Source organism: Brienomyrus brachyistius, unplaced genomic scaffold, assembly GCF_023856365.1.
Source record: "Brienomyrus brachyistius isolate T26 unplaced genomic scaffold, BBRACH_0.4 scaffold47, whole genome shotgun sequence".
Classification (NCBI taxonomy): Eukaryota; Metazoa; Chordata; class Actinopteri; order Osteoglossiformes; family Mormyridae; genus Brienomyrus; species Brienomyrus brachyistius.
In genome coordinates this window covers 1,151,315-1,169,611 of record NW_026042322.1, presented here as the reverse complement: position 1 = coordinate 1,169,611, position 18,297 = coordinate 1,151,315, and the positions used below count along the sequence as shown (strand labels likewise).

Sequence of the window (18,297 nt, the reverse complement as noted above, 5' to 3'; positions counted from 1 at the left end):
CAGGAGCGCCACCCGGTGGTGGAGTTGACCTGCAGCTAACTATTATTTTGTCTAAAATCCTGAATCCTTTCACTGAACAGAAGGCCTGCATCTCACCAAAAAGAGACAGAAGAGTTTTTGCTGTTAACATTCTAGATTTATCCTGAATTTATACTGAACTTGTCTAACTTCCTCTTCTCACCATGACCAACTAACACACTCTACCCAGCAAATTCCAGTCCTGGGGGGGGGCAGTTTGCAACACAGCTTGCAGATTTCCCTGCGCAGACAGACCTCCTAAACCTAGTAAATAGCTGATGTGTTTGAGCAGGGGGATCTGCAAACTGTGTTGGATTTTGGTCGTCCAGGACTGGAACCCTGCTTTAGTGATAAAACTGATGCTGAACAAAAACCGTTAATACGTGTGCATGTTCAGATAAGGTAGACCGTGGGTAAAGGGGAGAGAAATGCTGAATATAAGTCAGGAGAAAGAGGAAAGACCAGATTAAGGAAGATATCATTGAGGCATAAGTGAAATGGGTGGGTGCTTAGGACCCAGCGACCACCAGGGGTCTCCCCATCTGATCAGCCTGTGCTGTGCTATGTTACACCACATCTCCGCTTTAATTGTGAATACTGTTATACTTTGATATTCTGGACAGTGTAGTTATGTTATATTGCTATAGAATGTAGTCTGATACACATTGGTACTGAAAAAAAAATCATCTTCCCTGACTCCTTATTTCAATCTTGAGTCTTCCGTCAATCGAAAACTGCAGTATGCAAGTCTGTGAATGTGGGACACCCAGCGATGCTCAAAGATACTCGACTGCCACACTTTCACTTTGCATCCTTAAGGCTTTCTGGCTGAATATTTTTATTCGTTCCCCTGGCCCCGGTTTTGCCAAAATATTACTTTGATATCAGAATAAAGCCAGGAAGTAGATGACTCTTCTAAGCCACGTCACTATTTTTTTGGTATAACTCCATTAAGCACTGTGCACCCTATTGCCTCTAGGCAACAACTCAGGAGCAACACGCTGGTCAGCTGTATGATTTAACATGGCAGTCAGCGGGGAAGTGCTTTGTTTGATTTAAGTCTAGCCCACCATGGGTGTCCTTGCCATGATCCACAAAGGCATGATCTGACCGACTGGGCTGCTCCTGGGAAGAGCACTTTAGTTAATTGAGCCACTTAAATTGATAGAGTGTGAACATAAATTTTTAATTTGAAGCCTCATAGGAAATGTTAGCAGTTCGAACTGGGCTTTTTATATGTGGTTGGCCACAACTGTTGTGCTGCCAAATTTACCCATCTTTAAGGGTGGATACGCACAGCATAGGGGCCTCATGCTTCCAAGACAGAGGTTCGAATCCCAGCCACGGTTTGCGTTTTTGAAATATGCATGTTCAGCTTGGCGTTTCCTAAGACGTACATGAATATTCAACAGCTTAAATATTCTGGGAATACTTGTCTGTGGATCCATTACCTAAAAGCAAGCGGTGGCCATTACACCAGTGCATGATCCATTCATACACCCTCTATGTTCTGGCACCTAACCAGAATCCTTGGGGACATGCGTGACTGACCCGTCATCTAGCACGCGCCCCCCATGCTGACTTGTGGCCCTTGTCGCTCGCGCTGCTGCATGCAGGGCCTGGAATCCGCTTCTCGGAAACAAGTGAAATGTGACGAGCAGAAGCGTGTCCGCATGCCGGTGTGCCGCCCCTCTGCCTCGCGGACCGAATGCTGCAGCACGTCGCCTGCCTGCAGCTCGAAACGGCGGCCAAATTCAGCGGGCACTGCAGCAGCCCCTGACACTGTAGGGCTTTTCACACAGATAATTGTTTTCATCCGAAGGAGGCAAAATACTTGATCTAAACGAGATACGCGGTGCAGATAGAAAACAAATCAATGCATTTACAATCGCAGAAGAGTACCGATGCTTCGGGGTGTAAATATACGAAAAACAATATATTTGAACACGGTAGCTCTCAGGGGATGCTCAATTACAAATTCATGTCAGGAGCATATTATGAAACAGGTTTTTATGAATATGTTAAACAGCACCAATACCACCGTACATGTGTTTCCGTCCCGTTGAGGTTGTATTTCTCTACACAATGCGGTGGAAATTGAATCTGTCCCACATAAGAAGAGGTTGGGGCATACGATATACGTAGGCCTATGTATGATTTCCTGATGGGTACTGTAAAAAGTTCGATGTAACAATTTATGTGAAAGCTCCATTCGAATGTGACAGTAGTGGGTCTGCGCTGGACTGCGCGCGCGTACGTCTCAGAGTAAATCAACGAGCGATGCGACCTAATTATTATTTCCCATCCTGTGGTTTGGACCACATTCAGTCGCCCTCAGAAAGGCGTGGTTTCGTGTCACTGACGTCCTCCTCAGTCTTTCATTGATATGCAGCTGAGTGCCTTATAGCCGGACAGACACAGACAAACGATGCTTAAATAGCGCAGTAATCAACATCACAATTACCGGAGACGCTGGCAGAAAAAGCAGCTCCACGTAAGCCGTCCCTCATTTGCGATTCACTGGCATCCGATGGATTTCGGCTTAACAATGAATTCGTCCGCAAGGTCAAATGAAGCTTTGAAGCCGGCTCCTGGAAATCTAACGTTCACCGAGGTGGGTTTGGTTTCAATAATTCATATAACTCAGCCATAATTGGCTTGATTATCTTTCTGTCTAGTTGCCTAACTTGTGTGCCAAATGCGTGACATTGCACTCGCAAAATAAACTCTGTTCTAATTTATTGCACTACTCGCATGATAGCATGATCTTAATTTTCATTCGGGTGATTTTAGTCTGAGGTAAATTCCGGAGGGTTGATAAATTTTGTAGACATGCTTGGTGTTCGGAGAGAGTATAAGCTTTGATTTGTGTCCAGAGCATCTAAATTCAGTTCAGTTTACCTTGTTTACAGTTCCCATTAAATTGTTTGTACTTCTATCTAGTATTTATGTTGTTTTTTCACTACAGAAGTTATAAGATTCAGCGTTAATATGCAACCTTGAAGCGTCGTTTTCCTTTGTCGATGAATTAATTAGAAATATTACGTAGCGTACAAGTAAATTTCGAAAGAATAACTGGAATATGAAAATGTTTATATAGTCTACGTATACAAAATACTATATATAATGACGTCGATCTGGGGTATTATACACACTTACATAGACATGAATGTGTATATTGTTATCTGCTCGCCAGATGCCGGGCACGTGTGAAATACGTTTCGGCAATGAAATCGAACCATAAAATCAGGATTATGCAAAGCAATAAACGGTATCATTTTCACTAATTTCAAAAGATACAACAGATATTGAATATAATGGTTGGGGAAATAGCATCATTTTTCAGTGCGTTTAACCAGAAACGTCGTTTAAATTTACAACACAAAGCCAATAGGCTACGCGCTGGAAAATGAATAATTTCTAAATTATTGATTAATACATTTTAAGGTATCATCTGCAATTTATACACTTAAAACAAAACACTGTATGCATTAACGATTAGCAGGTGAATGACAAGCACATTTTATTTCACATTGCAAGCACTTTGCGAAAGCACGAGACGCAATTTTTTAGTATGTAGCAAGGCTTTCCGTGCCGACCTACATCATATTCTGCGGATCCGACACGGCTGGAGCATCTCCTGTTCTCTTTTTTAAGTAAATTTACTTACTGTTTAATACCCTTGATGAACTGGAATGCACTGGGATGGATGCTGATTTTTTTATTTCAACACCAACTTCCAGCCGTTCATGGATTTGTTGGGAAATTAGACGCAGTGCCGGTTTGCACGCCCGCTGACCTCGGCAGCCGCATGTTGGGCTGAACGCATTTCGTCCGACGCAAAGAGTCGATATGCGCCCCGCAGCAGTGACCGGGACTCTGCGCCGACACTCCATTTGACTGCCACTAACCTATTTATTTTGTCAGAGGACACGGTTTCGGGTACGTTGCTGGAATGCTATCTGGTCAGTCCTTTATGTGGGTATCACACAGATGATGCACCAGTCAGGTTTTAGGATTGAGAATGAAAATGAACACTATAGTCACATTTGGTGTCTCCAATGCTCGACAGGAAGAACAGTAAAAGATTGTTTCTCAAACAGGGCAATATTTTAAAGTGACGGATCTGTTACTCAGGCTAAGCTCATCCCTCAAATCCCAGATCCTACATACCGACGGACTGTCTTAAATCTCACTTAGCCTAAATAGGTAGCTGTGCACCTATTAAATTTCTTATGATTCGGTGTCCGTCGATTTAATTCGGTGTCAGATATTTTAAGAGGTGCTCGCTTGCTTTTAGAGTTGTTCATTTTTTTTTGTTGCAAAGATTGGCCTACCCTACTTTTAAACTTACATAGTGTGTAATTTAGAGAGTCGTCCCCGTGCTTAACCGATCCACGTAATCTGAAATAGCATATGTTTAGCTATTTGAAATATTTACCCCTTCCGGCCAAAAATGGTGTCCTACGATTGGTTTAGGACTCTTGACTGCAATGTTATTGGTAATCAAAATTCAGCTTCCGCACGCGGAAGGACGTAGTAAGAATAGTAAGATGCCAAATAGTAATGACATCATCTAGGTTAAATTCTGCTGTGGCAGGAATATCGAATGTCATGTGGCAATAAATGCCCACGAAGTCACATGACATGTGTCCTACACCAATGACATCCAGATTCCATTTTTCATTGGGAGAAATTTCTAGAATATTTAAGCAAACAATACAATTAAGGTTTAACTTGTATTCACAATATACACATTTATTAAACACCTGCCTCTCATGATTGACTATAGAATCAGCCACACTATTTGACTGTTGGCATTGGCGGCTTGATGATTAGAGAAGCACACTTGTAATTGAAAGATTGCAGGTTTGAATCCCCAACCAGCAAGGCACCACTGAGGTACCCTGAGCAAGGTACTGCTACCATGATGCTGAATTAGCTGCCCCCTGTTATGTCACATTGTCACATATGGGTTAAACGCAGAGGACACATTTCATTGTGGTGTGTCAACAATGACTATTGATCACTAAATTCCAATTCTAAAATTCTAACGATTTGTTACCTGTGAGCAAATGGAATGAATCTGAGAAGTGATTTTCGGGGAATTTTTTTGACAACTGTGTGTAGGTTCGAGAATTTTCTCTTCACTGAACTGTCAGACGTTATGTTTTTTAAGACAAGAGCATGTTGCGGAGGTCATATAAAGAGGTCAGTCTTGCCTATGGCATGATTGGGTCTTGATGTTCCTCAGCTACAGAGGGGATTTCTGAAGTCTTTGGCTTTGTGGGAGGCGACTTCCTCCCTGTGCATGTGGGCCTTCTCCGCTTTACTGGAGGCGTTTGTGCTGCCGAAGCTGTGACGGTGTTATCTGGATGCTGCGGTTGTCATCTCCATCTCTGATGCGGCAGTTGAGCCTGACACGCCCCTTATGGCCACCTCGCGTTGCAAGAGAATTGGCCTTGAACTGAAGATCACTGCCAGAAATCCATACCCTGCACATCCCACTTTCAGTTTCATTTTAGCATTTCAGCATATATGCCAGTCTGGGACTTCAGTGTTAGGATACGGGGACCACTGGGTCCACATCTTCTCCCCGCAGCTCATTTAAGCTTCTCTCATGGAGACTGTAAGAAGCACGGGACAAACTGGCTGAAATGGAGAGGACCGTGTGATTGTGCTAAGAATACTGGGCTTTCCTTTTTAGGAGTACTAGGGTCTGGGCAGAGGAGGCTTGTACACAACACAAAGCGATGATGCAGTGTAAGTCCAGTTTGTTTTCATCAGGCTGCGCTGGATTGCAAATTCACTCTGATGTTTGTTTTCTGCTTCAGGAAATCCGACGTGGAGGCAGCCGTTGACTTCTGAGAAGTGCAGTTACCCCCCCCGGATCCCTTTGCTTTTCAGTGACGCAAACGGGAATTGAGAATGGGGACTGTTCCAAATCCCAAAAGGACCACTACGGTTCAGCTGGCCCCTCAGCTAGCTGTCAGCAACTCCTTGAGAAGAAGGGATTCAAACACCATCCTGGAAAGGGAGAGGAACCAGAAACTAACGTCAGCGGTGACATCAAGATGTATGCAGGGCGAGGAGAGCTCAGAAGCGTTGAGCGCTCTCACAACGTGCGAGCCTCTGGAGGGTGGAAAGTTGCGGGCTAGGTGCCCATCTTACACAAACAGACCCGCAAGTGTCAAGCTGGAGAAAGATGAGGAGTCAGGGGCTAGTGAAGGCCAGACGGGTCGATGCCCGAATGACATGAGGGGCAGCTGCATGGATAGTAATGCTAATCTTAGCACATTAGCCACTGCTGGGAGAGTAGATGTTTGTAAAGCCGGCCTGCCCGCACCAGCTGCACCGTCAAAGGTCGATACACCGACGGATGGTAAAGGAGCGAAAGCTCCATGTTACGAAGAAGTGTCAACGGAAGCAAAAGCACAGAACCTCAGAAAGGATGCGTGTGAGGGGTTGCAGAATAGTAACGATGGATCGGCCGTGGGTCTGAAGTCAGGTCACAACTCGAATCACAGCTCAAGTCCGCGGAGTAGCTCTTCAGAAGCATCCCGCGTGCAAGGGGATGCAAACAGCACCAGGGTGGGCACAGAGGCAGGCACGCCGCTCTCCCAGATGTCAGAGGGTGGCGCTATTCTGCCTGGCATCTCCACCTCTCTGGTCTCCAGCCCCATGCTTCCTGAACCCCCCCTACAGAGTACAAAGACAGACGCTTCAGGAACGTCTTTGGTGGGTCGTCAAAAATCAGAATGCAAAACTGGGAACAAGTCGTCCGACACTTTGAGAGATGAGATGTTAGCGGAACGCCGGCACGTGGCAGTGACCACAAAAAAATCACTACACCCCGTGGTTCCTGAGAAGGATGTAAAGAGTCCAGGAGACTCCAAGCCCATCTCCAAAACGGATTTGCCATCAATGGCTTCGCCAAGCAACAACCCCACATCTGAGGGACAGAGACGCAATGGAGATTGGTCTCCTATGGATGTGGGACGCAAAGCTATCAACGGTAAGGGCACCACTGCAGAGCCAAAGCAGGAAAATCTGCAGGGGCATCAGAAGCAGTATAAGGAAGTTGCCACCATGACAGCCTCCATGGAATGCTGCCCACTTTCCGTGAAGAGGTGCCAGGATGCTGAGGTGCAGGCGGTCGCCGATGTCCGTAGCCAGTCTGCAGGCACCAGCCCCCATATGACTCCCTTCGCAGTGCCGCCCAAGCCCATCAGCACCGCGAAGGAGGAAGCAGAGAGCCTCACCATCGTCTACCAGGCAAATGCAGAGTCCCCGTCCTCCGACGAGATCTCAGCAGGGGGCGTGGTCTTCTGCGACGCTGGGATCCAGACGATTGTGGCCACACATATCCACACGGGCCTTCAACACCGTGCCAGCCTCCCGGCTGTAGACCACCTAGCCGAGAAGGTCAGAGTAGAGGCCGGTTTGTGCACCAATATGAGCACCAGCATCAACAAGTGCCCAGGTTCTGCCCTGCAGCAGGACATTGAACTAGGGTCCAAACCGAACGAATCAGGGCTTCTATGCAACATGCAAAAAGCTCTTCCGCCCTTGCAGCCTGTTTATCAAATCAACATCGAGTCTCACCCACCGTCTGACAGCAACCTGCACAATAAAGGGTTACTCACAACAGCCCCAACCGTATCTGTGGCACCCCCTAGTGGACATGCAGCTGAAGTGTCAGATGCAGGTCTGCCCGTAAAACCTGCAACATCCAATCAGGAGGTTCAGGCCATCGCTGCCTTACCACCACAGGCAGCCAAGGGTCCCTCTGCCGTACCCCCTGCCTTACAAACGGACCATTGCACACAAACTGCCCCTCCTTGTATCAAAGGGAATGAATCAAAAGTGGACAAGCCACCTCAATTAAATAAGCTTTTGGAGGGAGATGGGGTGGAGCCGAGGAAAGATGGAGCCGTTAAACAGGCAACTACGGGGTCGGGTCGCCAACAAGGCCACAAGCCCGACCGAGAGACAATCGCGAACCGGGGTCTGCTGGGGCAGAGGAAAAAAGAGCAGGACAAGCGGAAGAAGGACACAGAGGCTGCAAGCAAGTCAAACAAGGGGAAGAGCATCCACGACGTGGTGTGGGACGAGCAGGGCATGACATGGGAGGTATACGGGGCCTCCGTTGACCCCGAGTCCCTCGGCTTCGCCATCCAGAGCCACCTACAGAACAAGATCAAGGAACACGAGAATCAGACACTGCCCCGAAGCTCACTGCGCAAGTCCATCTCCTCGCAGGCCTCGCAAGGGAGGAACCCCAAGCGTGGGAACCGCAGCGTTTTCCGCTCCATGCTGCAGAGTGTCCGCCGGCCAAACTGCTGCTCGAGACCACCCCCCTCCTCGGTGCTGGACTGAACGATGGACAGAGGGTGGCCCGGATGGCCGGTGGGCCCGGGCCGCAAGCGGGGCAGCCTCATCGGTGCTGTCTCTGCCATAGGGATGCTGGTACGAGATCACTTCCAGCGTCCAGCTGAACTCGTATGTCCGAGGAATCGGCCAGTCAGGAAAGAGGGTGTCCTGCTGACTGTTTTATAACCAGTTTAGATCATACCATTTGGGGGGGGGGGGCGCAAAGATTTTAACAGTATTCCAAAAACAGCAATAATATGTAGCAAGCTGCATGTGAATTAGTGCTGACAGTAGATCTCCCCCCTACATGGACTTGCTCCCATCCCACATAGTCCTGTGTACCATTCAGCAAATAACTTTTACACTCCTTGTGTGACTAAATATTGCATTGCTCTTTACAGTGGAGTGTATGAATTTGTTTAACGTTCCCCAGGATTTACTGAGTACCCTGATTTATATGTCAAACTGGTAATATTGTTAATTTCACATTTCTCTTTGGACTTAGTTATTTTGTCTCGATGAGAAGTAGGACCACCTTTTCGGCTCTGCGTTTGTCCCAAAGCTGGCCTTGACGGTGCTGAATTTAATCTCAGATTTCATGTGAAGGATTTTCTTACTGGTTAGAGATTCCTGCAGTAACACAGAGCTGTCCCCCCCCATTGAAAGAGGAGAACATATTGTACAACCTTCTGGTCTCCTAATTATGGGCTGATTTTTGACTGAGTCAGTTATGCATCCATCTGCAACAAAACCCAAACTGCCAAAGTTGGTTTTTCTAAGAAAGTTTAAATGTGACAGACTATCATATTAATCACCCACACACTTTTCCATGTACCACTATTTATCTTTTATCCTAATAAATGCGACATTGATGTTATCAATTAATATCCTTCCTTCATTTATTAGGTCTTTTTAAAGTTATAGGTTTGAGGAGGCGTCCTGCTTTGCTGTTACATGTTACACTTGTGGTGGATGTATAACTCTTTTGGGATGTCGGCTATAATCATGGAGATGAATATTGATTCAACATCTTTGTGGTTTATCAGATTTCCTCGGTTTTGGCAGCTTTAAGACTCCGTTTAGGATTAAGGCCTTGACGCAACTTTCAAATGCATATTTAAAGCAGTATCGATTGGCGATATTTTAAAGAATTTTAGCGTTCGTAGCTTTTTGTAAATGTGGACCCAGGGCCGGCCAATAGCTATAGGCAAAAGAGGGTTCCTGAACTACCTGCGTTGTGGAGGAAGCAAAATGATCATTGGGGGGGGGCTTCCCAATTAAAGATTTGTCTGGGGCACCTGAAAAGGTAGGGGGGCGGCTCTATGTGGACCAAACATCTTGACCGAAGACGAGTTTCGTGGTTTCGTGGACGTCGCTGCCGTCCGTATGCCACGAGATCCCGGTTGAGAAGCGTTGATCTATGCATGGGTTCCGTTTTCAGCAAAGCAGAGGGGGTTCTCACATTTTTAAAACATCCCTCTGTCACCTCGTTCGTCTGATACTGTAGAATTAGGGTGCGTTAGACTGCGTCCTCAGAGCTGCATGTCATACTATTGTTTTCAAACACTAGAAAACAGAATGTCTTCAGAAGAACGATCCATTGCTTTCTTTACTTAATCACTGCGAAGATGTACTGTCGCGTTATGCCAGAAACTAAGAAGAGCCTTGATTAAAGGACTAAGAGCCTGCAGGTAGTTTGGCTGCGATGTGCGGATCGCTCATGCGGATCTTCTGCTTATCCCCCTGGAGACCCCTGCTGCGCACAAAGGCAGAAGCCCGTTTCGAAAGGCTTAGAGGGGTTTCTTTCATTTTCAGACAACAAACACTGGGGTGTTTCCAAGCCACTTTCTGTCTGAAGAGGTGTATTTTTCTCCCATTCCTGTCTGTGCATCTCAAGGAGGTCAGAAAATGCCTGGCTCACTGAAGAATGTCTTCAGGAACATTTTTTTTTAATAATACAGGAAGATACCAGCGATGTCATCAAGCTGTCTTCATTAATACCAGCTTTTTATTATGCCGTTGACTCAAATCTGATTTGGCACCAGCTGTTGTTTCTCTCTAAGGGGCAGTAATGTCAGTTCCAGTAGATGTCACACTTCTAATACTGGAAATAAGCTTAGAAATGGCAATGGCTGCATAAAACTGGCTTCATTAATGAGGTGTTTATCTTTCCAGGCTCTTTGCTGTGACTGAGCTCAGCCGCAGAGCGTTGTGTGGTCAGACGTTTCTGGAAGGAACCTGCAATGGGATTCCTATGCGTTTCCTGTTGCAGGGTTACAAATCTTAAAAATCTGGCGTCACACTCACGCAAGAAACCTTATGGCAAATCTATATAATCCAATTGCGCAGACTTAATTGTCTCGAATTGAAAATCTCACGCCAGCCAACTGGCCAAAGGTGGCAGTCCTGCTGTCGCACGCACACGGAGATGAGGGTAACTCGAGCACTTGCGCTATATTTTACCTTTTTAGCGTTAAGTTTCTGCTTCTCTTGGTGTCCTTGTCAGTCTCCTGGACGTGCCAGCAAAGCAGGTGCTGCGGTGATGCAGTCGTTCCCGAGGAAAAACCGCAGCCTGGCGCCCTCGCTTTCCATGGCTTTTCGTGACAGGTCTTCAAAAACGGCCGCCAGTCATATTCCCCGAAACAGCTCCTAAATAACAGACTTCACGCTGGGACACGCTAAAGACTTCTCGCGCAAACAATGCGAAACAAAACAAAGCCTCTTCTGGCATGTAATTAAGGCACTTGATGAATTTCCAGCGATTTTATTTTTAAATTTAACAATTTGTGCTCAGAAATCGCATTACATGCACACTATTCCATACTTTAACAGGACAAAACTGTTTCAAAATACAGAAAAGATTTTAAGTATTTTAAACAATCTGAAGGGCATGTCTTTTGAATTACTACAATTCCCAAGATGCCTGGGATGTTGATAACACTGAGTTACGTTTGACGCTTTTTGAGGGTTTGGAATAATACAAGATCTTACAGTCTGAAGGGAAGAGCAGAGAAAGATGTATTTTGCACTAGCAAACGCCGTCCGTTGTTCTGCATTGTTTGCATCAATAACGCAGAAACGACTGTAGTGTTTAGATAACACGATGCACTTTTAATAACGAGATTTAATGGAACAGGTCACTCTAATCAAATTTCCATGCACAGTTTATTGTTGCCTAATCCCAGATTATGTTCAGTACAGAGATTTCGGCGTTGATCGTAATCTCAGAGCTGCCAAAGCTGATTGCGTTCAGTTTTTTTTTGTGTGTTTAACCTGCGAATTAGCCCATGCAAGCAGTTCGTATATATGTTTTAATATTAACAGTCATTGGATGAATGAGTTTAGTTTAATATTCTGTTTATGCCAAACCAGTCTAAATCCTTGGGGCTGAGATAGAGTAGGCTACCTGTTTGAAGTACATCCAAAGTCTCATTTACATTTCAGACCAGCGACCCAATTAGTCACCGCAGAGCAGTTTAAATTTTATGGATAAAATACATTGCGTAAAATCCATTATGATTATCGTTCAGATCCAGAACAATGTAATTTTCCAAAGGAAAATGTTTAATAAACCTTGTACGAAGCGCAATGCTATAACTAGCGCGCTTCAGCTTTCATTAATAAAGTTTATTAATAGTTTCCAGTTGTGAGAAAGACATTTGTTCGATTTTAAGATAAATCTTATTATGCATTTCGCTCGATGTCACTGTTTTATTAATGTCATTGTTACTTCATTCGCTGCTTCCTTATCAGCCTCTGCATGAAAATAATCAGGTAGCCTACAAAAAAAACACTGTATCCTGCAGGCTACTGTATATTGCTTTTATTCTTTTAACCCCTTATATATTTGAGCTGTCGTTTAATATGTTGTGTTCACAGTGGCTGAGCGACGGCGGCTGCGTCGATCCACAGATGTCCCATCCAGTCCAACTTCTGGGTACGAGTGCGCGCTCCCGCCTCTTCGCCCGCGATTTTTCGCAGTGAGCGCGCAAGCATGCGAACACAAGTTCGCGATCCGCGACGTTTGTGTTTCGGGCGGCTTATCAATCATCGCTCTGCACCCGGTCGCGGGTAAAGTAGTGCCCTGCTCAAGGTCACCTTCTCCGTTCCATTAAAGGCTACTATATTATGCTTGACAGATGTACTCATAAATTGTAGGTTTCTTGGTGGCGAAGCGAGAAAACAAATTGGGTACCTTTGGGTTCCAACAGGTGGCACCTCTGCATCTTTTGTGGAAAGATCTCACACCAATTGAAAGATATTAGGTTACTGTTACTACAGTTGGCCTATTATTGTAAGTTACTCATAAATTGCAATTATGACAGTGACCAGGAAATTTGTACAATTTTAAGTGCCAAAAAATAAATAAGATGCCGCACCAGTGTTTAGCATACAGAAAGCAGATGGTAGAAAAATTGTTAATACGAAAAAGGATTTATGTCAGTATGGTCACGGTTCGGGTACAGCTCGCATACTTGACAATAGAAAACCGCCAGTTCGAGGTACGGCACGGTTCTTGGTGATTAGTGAAAAAGCGTAATAATTCCAGTTCAGATTTCGTCCGGAAACACGGGTGGTACTTCAGAGCTGTGCTTTTCCTGTGCATTTTGGGGTCTGCGTGCTATTGCGACGGCTTTTCGCAATTTGCTCGTCGTTTTATGGCAAAAGTGGTGGTGAAAATGAGACGTTATCTAATTGAGATGTTAGGTATTTAAATTTAATTGAACACGCAGAGTCGACGTCTTTTTTTTTTTATGTGGATGAATGTGATCTAAATGCTGGCCTGTTAAATCTCTCATCTCTGAGTTTGAAAGGATGTGCGTTCAGAAGAGAGGGTGACCCAGAATTTAAGTCCCCTCACATGTCACTGTGGAGCCCAATCTATTGCACAGCATGCAAGTTATTTTAAACTTTAATTTTAGGTTATGCACCATCAGAAACGAATTCTAGTAATTACAGAGGATGATGATAGACCATGACCTTATTCTCCTGATACTATTGGGCCTACCAAACGGTCTTCACTTGATAATTTCAGGATTATTTAAACAATCAGTCTGTTATGATTAGGAGCTAAAATGAAGAGACTTATTTTTTTAGAGAAAGAACTGCTTTCCAGAAGCCCCTATGTCATACAGCAGTCATAAAGAAACAAGCATGCTATGTGGAAATAGTGCTTCCATTGTAGGAAGTTTTTGTGGTGTGGGCGTGGTTACACTCTCCCTCTTTGTGGTGTGGGCGTGGTTACACTCTCCCTCTTTGTGGTGTGGGCGTGGTTATACTCTCCCTCTTTGTGGTGTGGGCGTGGTTACACTCTCCCTCTTTGTGGTGTGGGCGTGGTTACACTCTCCCTCTTTGTGGTGTGGGCGTGGTTACACTCTCCCTCTTTGTGGTGTGGGCGTGGTTACACTCTCCCTCTTCGTGGTGTGGGCGTGGTTACACTCTCTGTGGTATGGGCGTGGTTACACTGTCCCTGTTTCTTCTGGGAGGTGCAGTTCCTTACATTCAGCTCGAAGCTATCGCTAGCCTCATAACTGAAATGTGAACTTGCGTTCAGTTTCTGCTCAGTTCTGAAGCCATACCTCAATGACATTTTGCTGCTAGATTCAGGCCACAAGTAAGATCCAGAGCTTTGGGCTGGAGTTACACTCCATGTGATGTCATGGGCTTCGGCTCAATGGGCCAGTGTCTTGGAAAACAAACCAATCCTATGGAGCAGTTATTTTCACTTCAGATTAAATCAGTTCGGATGGTATCACCATCCATCCATCCATCTATCTTCAGTTTTCTCTCTGTATAGGGTGATGGTAAGCCTGGACAAGGCAGCGCACAGCTCACAGAGACACTCGTCCATCGCAGGGTGCAAAGTCGCACATCCCGTCACACCATTGGCATTTTAGGAGAAGAGCAATTAATCAATTGAACATGATTTTTTTAACTGTGGAAAACACTGGCCTACCCAGCGGTAATCCAGACAATCATGGAGAGAACTTGCAAACTCCACAAATTTTGGGCCCAGGACAGCAGACTCTATCACATCCTCTGGGTATAAGACAACGTGGCACACGTTTTATGGGTTCCATGAAGAGGTAACTGCGAGTCGGGCTGCTGTGTCCTTCTGCAGTCAGTTGATGTTACAGTCGTTTGGATCCAAGATAAAGCTCAGGTTCGACCATTTATGAGGGTAATAAATACCTGCCTTTCTGTTCCTCTGTCCTGACAGATACCAAAGTGCTGCAGAGTGTAAAACTGTGTGCAGAAGAGAACTTCATGCAGCACTCGTCAGTCAAGCTGCCTACAAAGGAGAGTGGCAGAGTTGCATCACATGACCTGGTCACCTGACCCAAACCCAGTAGAGATGGTTTTGGAGGAGTTTGAGCAGAGAGTGAAGGAAAAGCAGCCAATGAGTGTTCATGAGCGTCATCCTTCAGGACAGCTGGAAAAGTGTCCCAGGAGGCCACCTCAGTAAACTGGCGTAGAGCAGACAGTGGGGTCAGCCAGTCCCTGGGGCAATCGGGGTTAAGGGCCTTGCTGAAGGGCCCAATGGTGGGATCCCTCTGCCGACCGAGGGATTTGACCCCACAACCTATGGAGATGCGCCCCCCACCCCGAGAAAATTAATAATTTTTGTTTAAAACGTTTTTGATCAGTGCATAATTCCATATATTATATTTTATAATTTTAATGTCTTTTAATGCGGAGAACAGCACAAATAAACCTTGCTAAACTCCATGGGGTGCAGGGCAGTGATTCATTATGTAGGACTGTGTGTGGCCTTGAGGACCTGGAACCCTGGAACCCCAATCATGCCGCCCCCTGCTTTGGGACCGCATGCGTCTTGAGACAGCTTCCCAGCCGACTCTGACCCTGTGAATATACTATGCAGGGAAGACGGGTGAGTTTTTGGGAACAGCAGTGATATTATCACAGGCAAACTCTCTGTCTCTTGTCTTCTTCTCAGCGTCTAGTTTGACATTAGGAAAGAGAAGCAGATGGTAAAAACAGTCCGTTAAGCACAGCCACAAATCGTACAACCCCATCCCCCCCCTCCACACGCAGTCAGATATTTCTAAACTCGGAAGTCCCGCACGAGAAAAACGGCAAAATACTCTGGTAATCAGCTCTCGCCGCTGAAAACAGATTGTGGAAGTTTCCGGGCCGCAGGTTACGGGTTCCGAGAGACGGCGCTCGGAATTCAGGAGCCAACATCCAATTGTTCTGTAAATAAGTGGCGTTCCTGGCTCCCCTGCCAGCTGGTCTGCTGGGACCGTCTCTTCGCCTGCTCAGCATACGTCTGCGTTATTCCGGTTTTCCTCGATGTCTAGTGCCGGAACGTGGTGCGATGTTTAAGTACTTGGCCTCATGACCGCAAGGTTTCTGGTTCAAGTTCCAGAGAAAGGAACAGCTCGTGTATCTAGGGGGGGGCGTGACTGAAAATTCTGGACCCCCTAACAATATGTCACCCTTGGCCCCCCACAGTAGGATTTACTGAGAGGAAGGGGTCCCCCACAAGTATGATTTGTTAATAATTTGTTAATAATATATACTAATATATAATAGTACCTGCGATGGGCTGGCCCCTCATTCTGGGTTGTTCCCTGCCTCGTGCCCATTGCTTCCGGGATAAGCTCCGGACCCCCCGCGACCCAGTAGGATAAGTGGTTTGGAAAATTGATGGATGGATGTAATAGTACATAATGTTTAAGGATGTCATTACTTTTTATATTCAGGGGCCCCTATGAAATGCGGGGGCCCTCTGCTTGTATCTTTGAAGATGCATCCAGAAACTGAACGATAATTAATGAACCAAGCAAAAATAATAAGGGTGCTTGCGAGGAAGCTTTCTGCAGCTTTCTGAGGCAGCCTGGGGGTGTACAGTTTGGGGAATGATTACAGTAACGCGACAAACCCCACGGTCATTGAGAAGCGGACATTAGATTGACGGCAAGCGTTTGGTTTAAACCTCGTAGCCCTTGCCTCCGTAATCAGGCATTTCATTTGATTTAACCATTAATGAATGAACTCTGTCCTCCAGGGGAGGACAAGGTCCAGCCAATCACAGTCCAGCGGGAGCGAGCTACTATAAACCTAGACAGCATAGCACCTGGCCTCCTGCTGCATTCGGACGCCATTACCGTGACACCATGGCAAAGGGGAGTCGCCCCACTTCCAGAGGCTTCTCCACCTTGGAGAAGTGCTTGATATTCCTCTGCGTGCTCTTTACTGGGGTCTGCATCGGACTGGTGGTGGTCTACGTCGTCGAGAACAAGGAATCTTCCAGCGGAAATGGTGAGTAACTAGTAAGACTTTGGCATTCAAAGCTGAGAGCAAGTAGCCCAAAATAAGTAAAGGGCGTCGCTGTCAAGGCGTGGCTGCGGATAGGTGCACATGGATGGATAAAAGTGCATGAATTATATTATGCGTCAATGGCAGACATGGCACAAATATTACTTATTACTGCTATCAGGTCTGGCTGCCATACTGTGAAATTAACCAGTTAGTACTGGTATGAGGAATAAACATTCCGAAGCAATTTGATGTAAAAAAAATATCAGTTAAATCACATAATGTAATGTCTGGAAGGCTGAAAAAAAATCTGTCAGAGGGGATTTGGAAATAAATTTTCAAGAGCTGCATGCTCTGCGTGGGCTTGATCCGGCTCGGTGAACGGGGAGGGGGGTCAGCAAGACTGACTTCGTGGCATGAACATCTGCCAAGGTCGTCCTCGGCCAGCTGGTCCCCCAAGCGGCCCGCAGACAGCAGCCGGGCCTCACAGTGCTGGCAGGGGACGACATGCCGGGTTAACCAGGTCTTACCGGCCAGACAGCGTCGAGGAGCCTCGCAAGGGCATCCGTGTGCAATCTCACCCACATGTATGTCATTACACACACACACACACACGCATGCACACATCAGCTCCGATCCATAGCTTACATTAGTTTACATTACATTAAATAAACTTTACTGACCTCAGGGGGAAGATATTGACCCCAGCATCAAGGTGCACAGACAAACATACAAACTATTACGTCACCTTCTCGGAGGATATATGGTTTATTTAAAGCTGTTTCTATATGTCTTATGTTTGTGTTTCATATTTGGAAAGATTGTGTGGGCTAAGGACAGCACTGTGATGCCGACCGCCGCGCACTAAACAGGACGGTGCACCAACGCCATTGGGGGGGCCAGATCCCAGTCATCACATGCCACACGGTGATATGCCCTGCCCACAGCGCTCAGGGAGGCGGGGCTAGCGGCCACAGCTATTGTGAGAGGAGTAACCATGCACACGTTCTGTTTTTGGTGGAGGTAGCGATGCCGGGGGGCGGGGGGGGGGGGGTGTTAAGGTACCATCTTTAGCCCCCATCCTCTGTGTCTGTTGCACGCAGTAAAGATCAGGGCTGAAAACCAAAGGCTTCTGACACCTAAAGGCAGCAGATAATTCATCTGTCATTCCTCTTAAATATCGTATTAATATTTAATGACAAGTTCTCCACGGGTTTATCCGTACGATCCAGAGTGGAAACTCGGAGCGCGGTACGCCTTCTTCGCTGCTCTCCGCTGATCTGTGCTGCTTGCCGGCATGTAATGTGGGAGCCTATTGCCATCATAGATCTGCACGCACCAAATAGATCGCCTCATAAATCGTATTATCTGGCATACCTACACGTAGATAACATAGATAACCTAGATAAGATAACTACGCAAAATCAGTGGAATTATCAGTCTTCCAGCATTTTGATTGGCCAAGAGAGTGTTTTCTGGCCAATTGCAGCCTTTGATCGCACCCATGATCTGGATTGGCCCATGGAAGAGAATCTTGTTTGTGCTGAAGTGTTATTACAAGCAGAGTAAAAACTGCTGAGCCTGGAATAGCTAGAAAACAGCCTCACACCCTAATCAGACTAT

At 46.1% G+C, this 18,297-nt stretch overlaps 1 protein-coding gene across 1 annotated transcript; it reads left to right on the top strand.

Annotated features, from left to right (window-relative positions):
* The first annotated feature begins 2,288 nt into the window (after positions 1 to 2,288).
* Positions 2,289 to 9,231, top strand: gprin3b (GPRIN family member 3b). The gene is made up of 2 exons (XM_048999912.1): positions 2,289 to 2,632; positions 5,853 to 9,231. The coding sequence occupies exon 2, from the start codon at positions 5,947 to 5,949 to the stop codon at positions 8,395 to 8,397; it is 2,451 nt and encodes an 816-aa protein (XP_048855869.1). The 5' UTR covers positions 2,289 to 2,632; positions 5,853 to 5,946; the 3' UTR covers positions 8,398 to 9,231.
* Positions 9,232 to 18,297: the final 9,066 nt, after the last annotated feature.

Excerpts from the sequence above, each read along its gene's own strand:
- gprin3b (XM_048999912.1), top strand. The coding sequence starts at position 5,947 with ATGGGGACTGTTCCAAATCCCAAAAGGACCACTACGGTTCAGCTGGCC.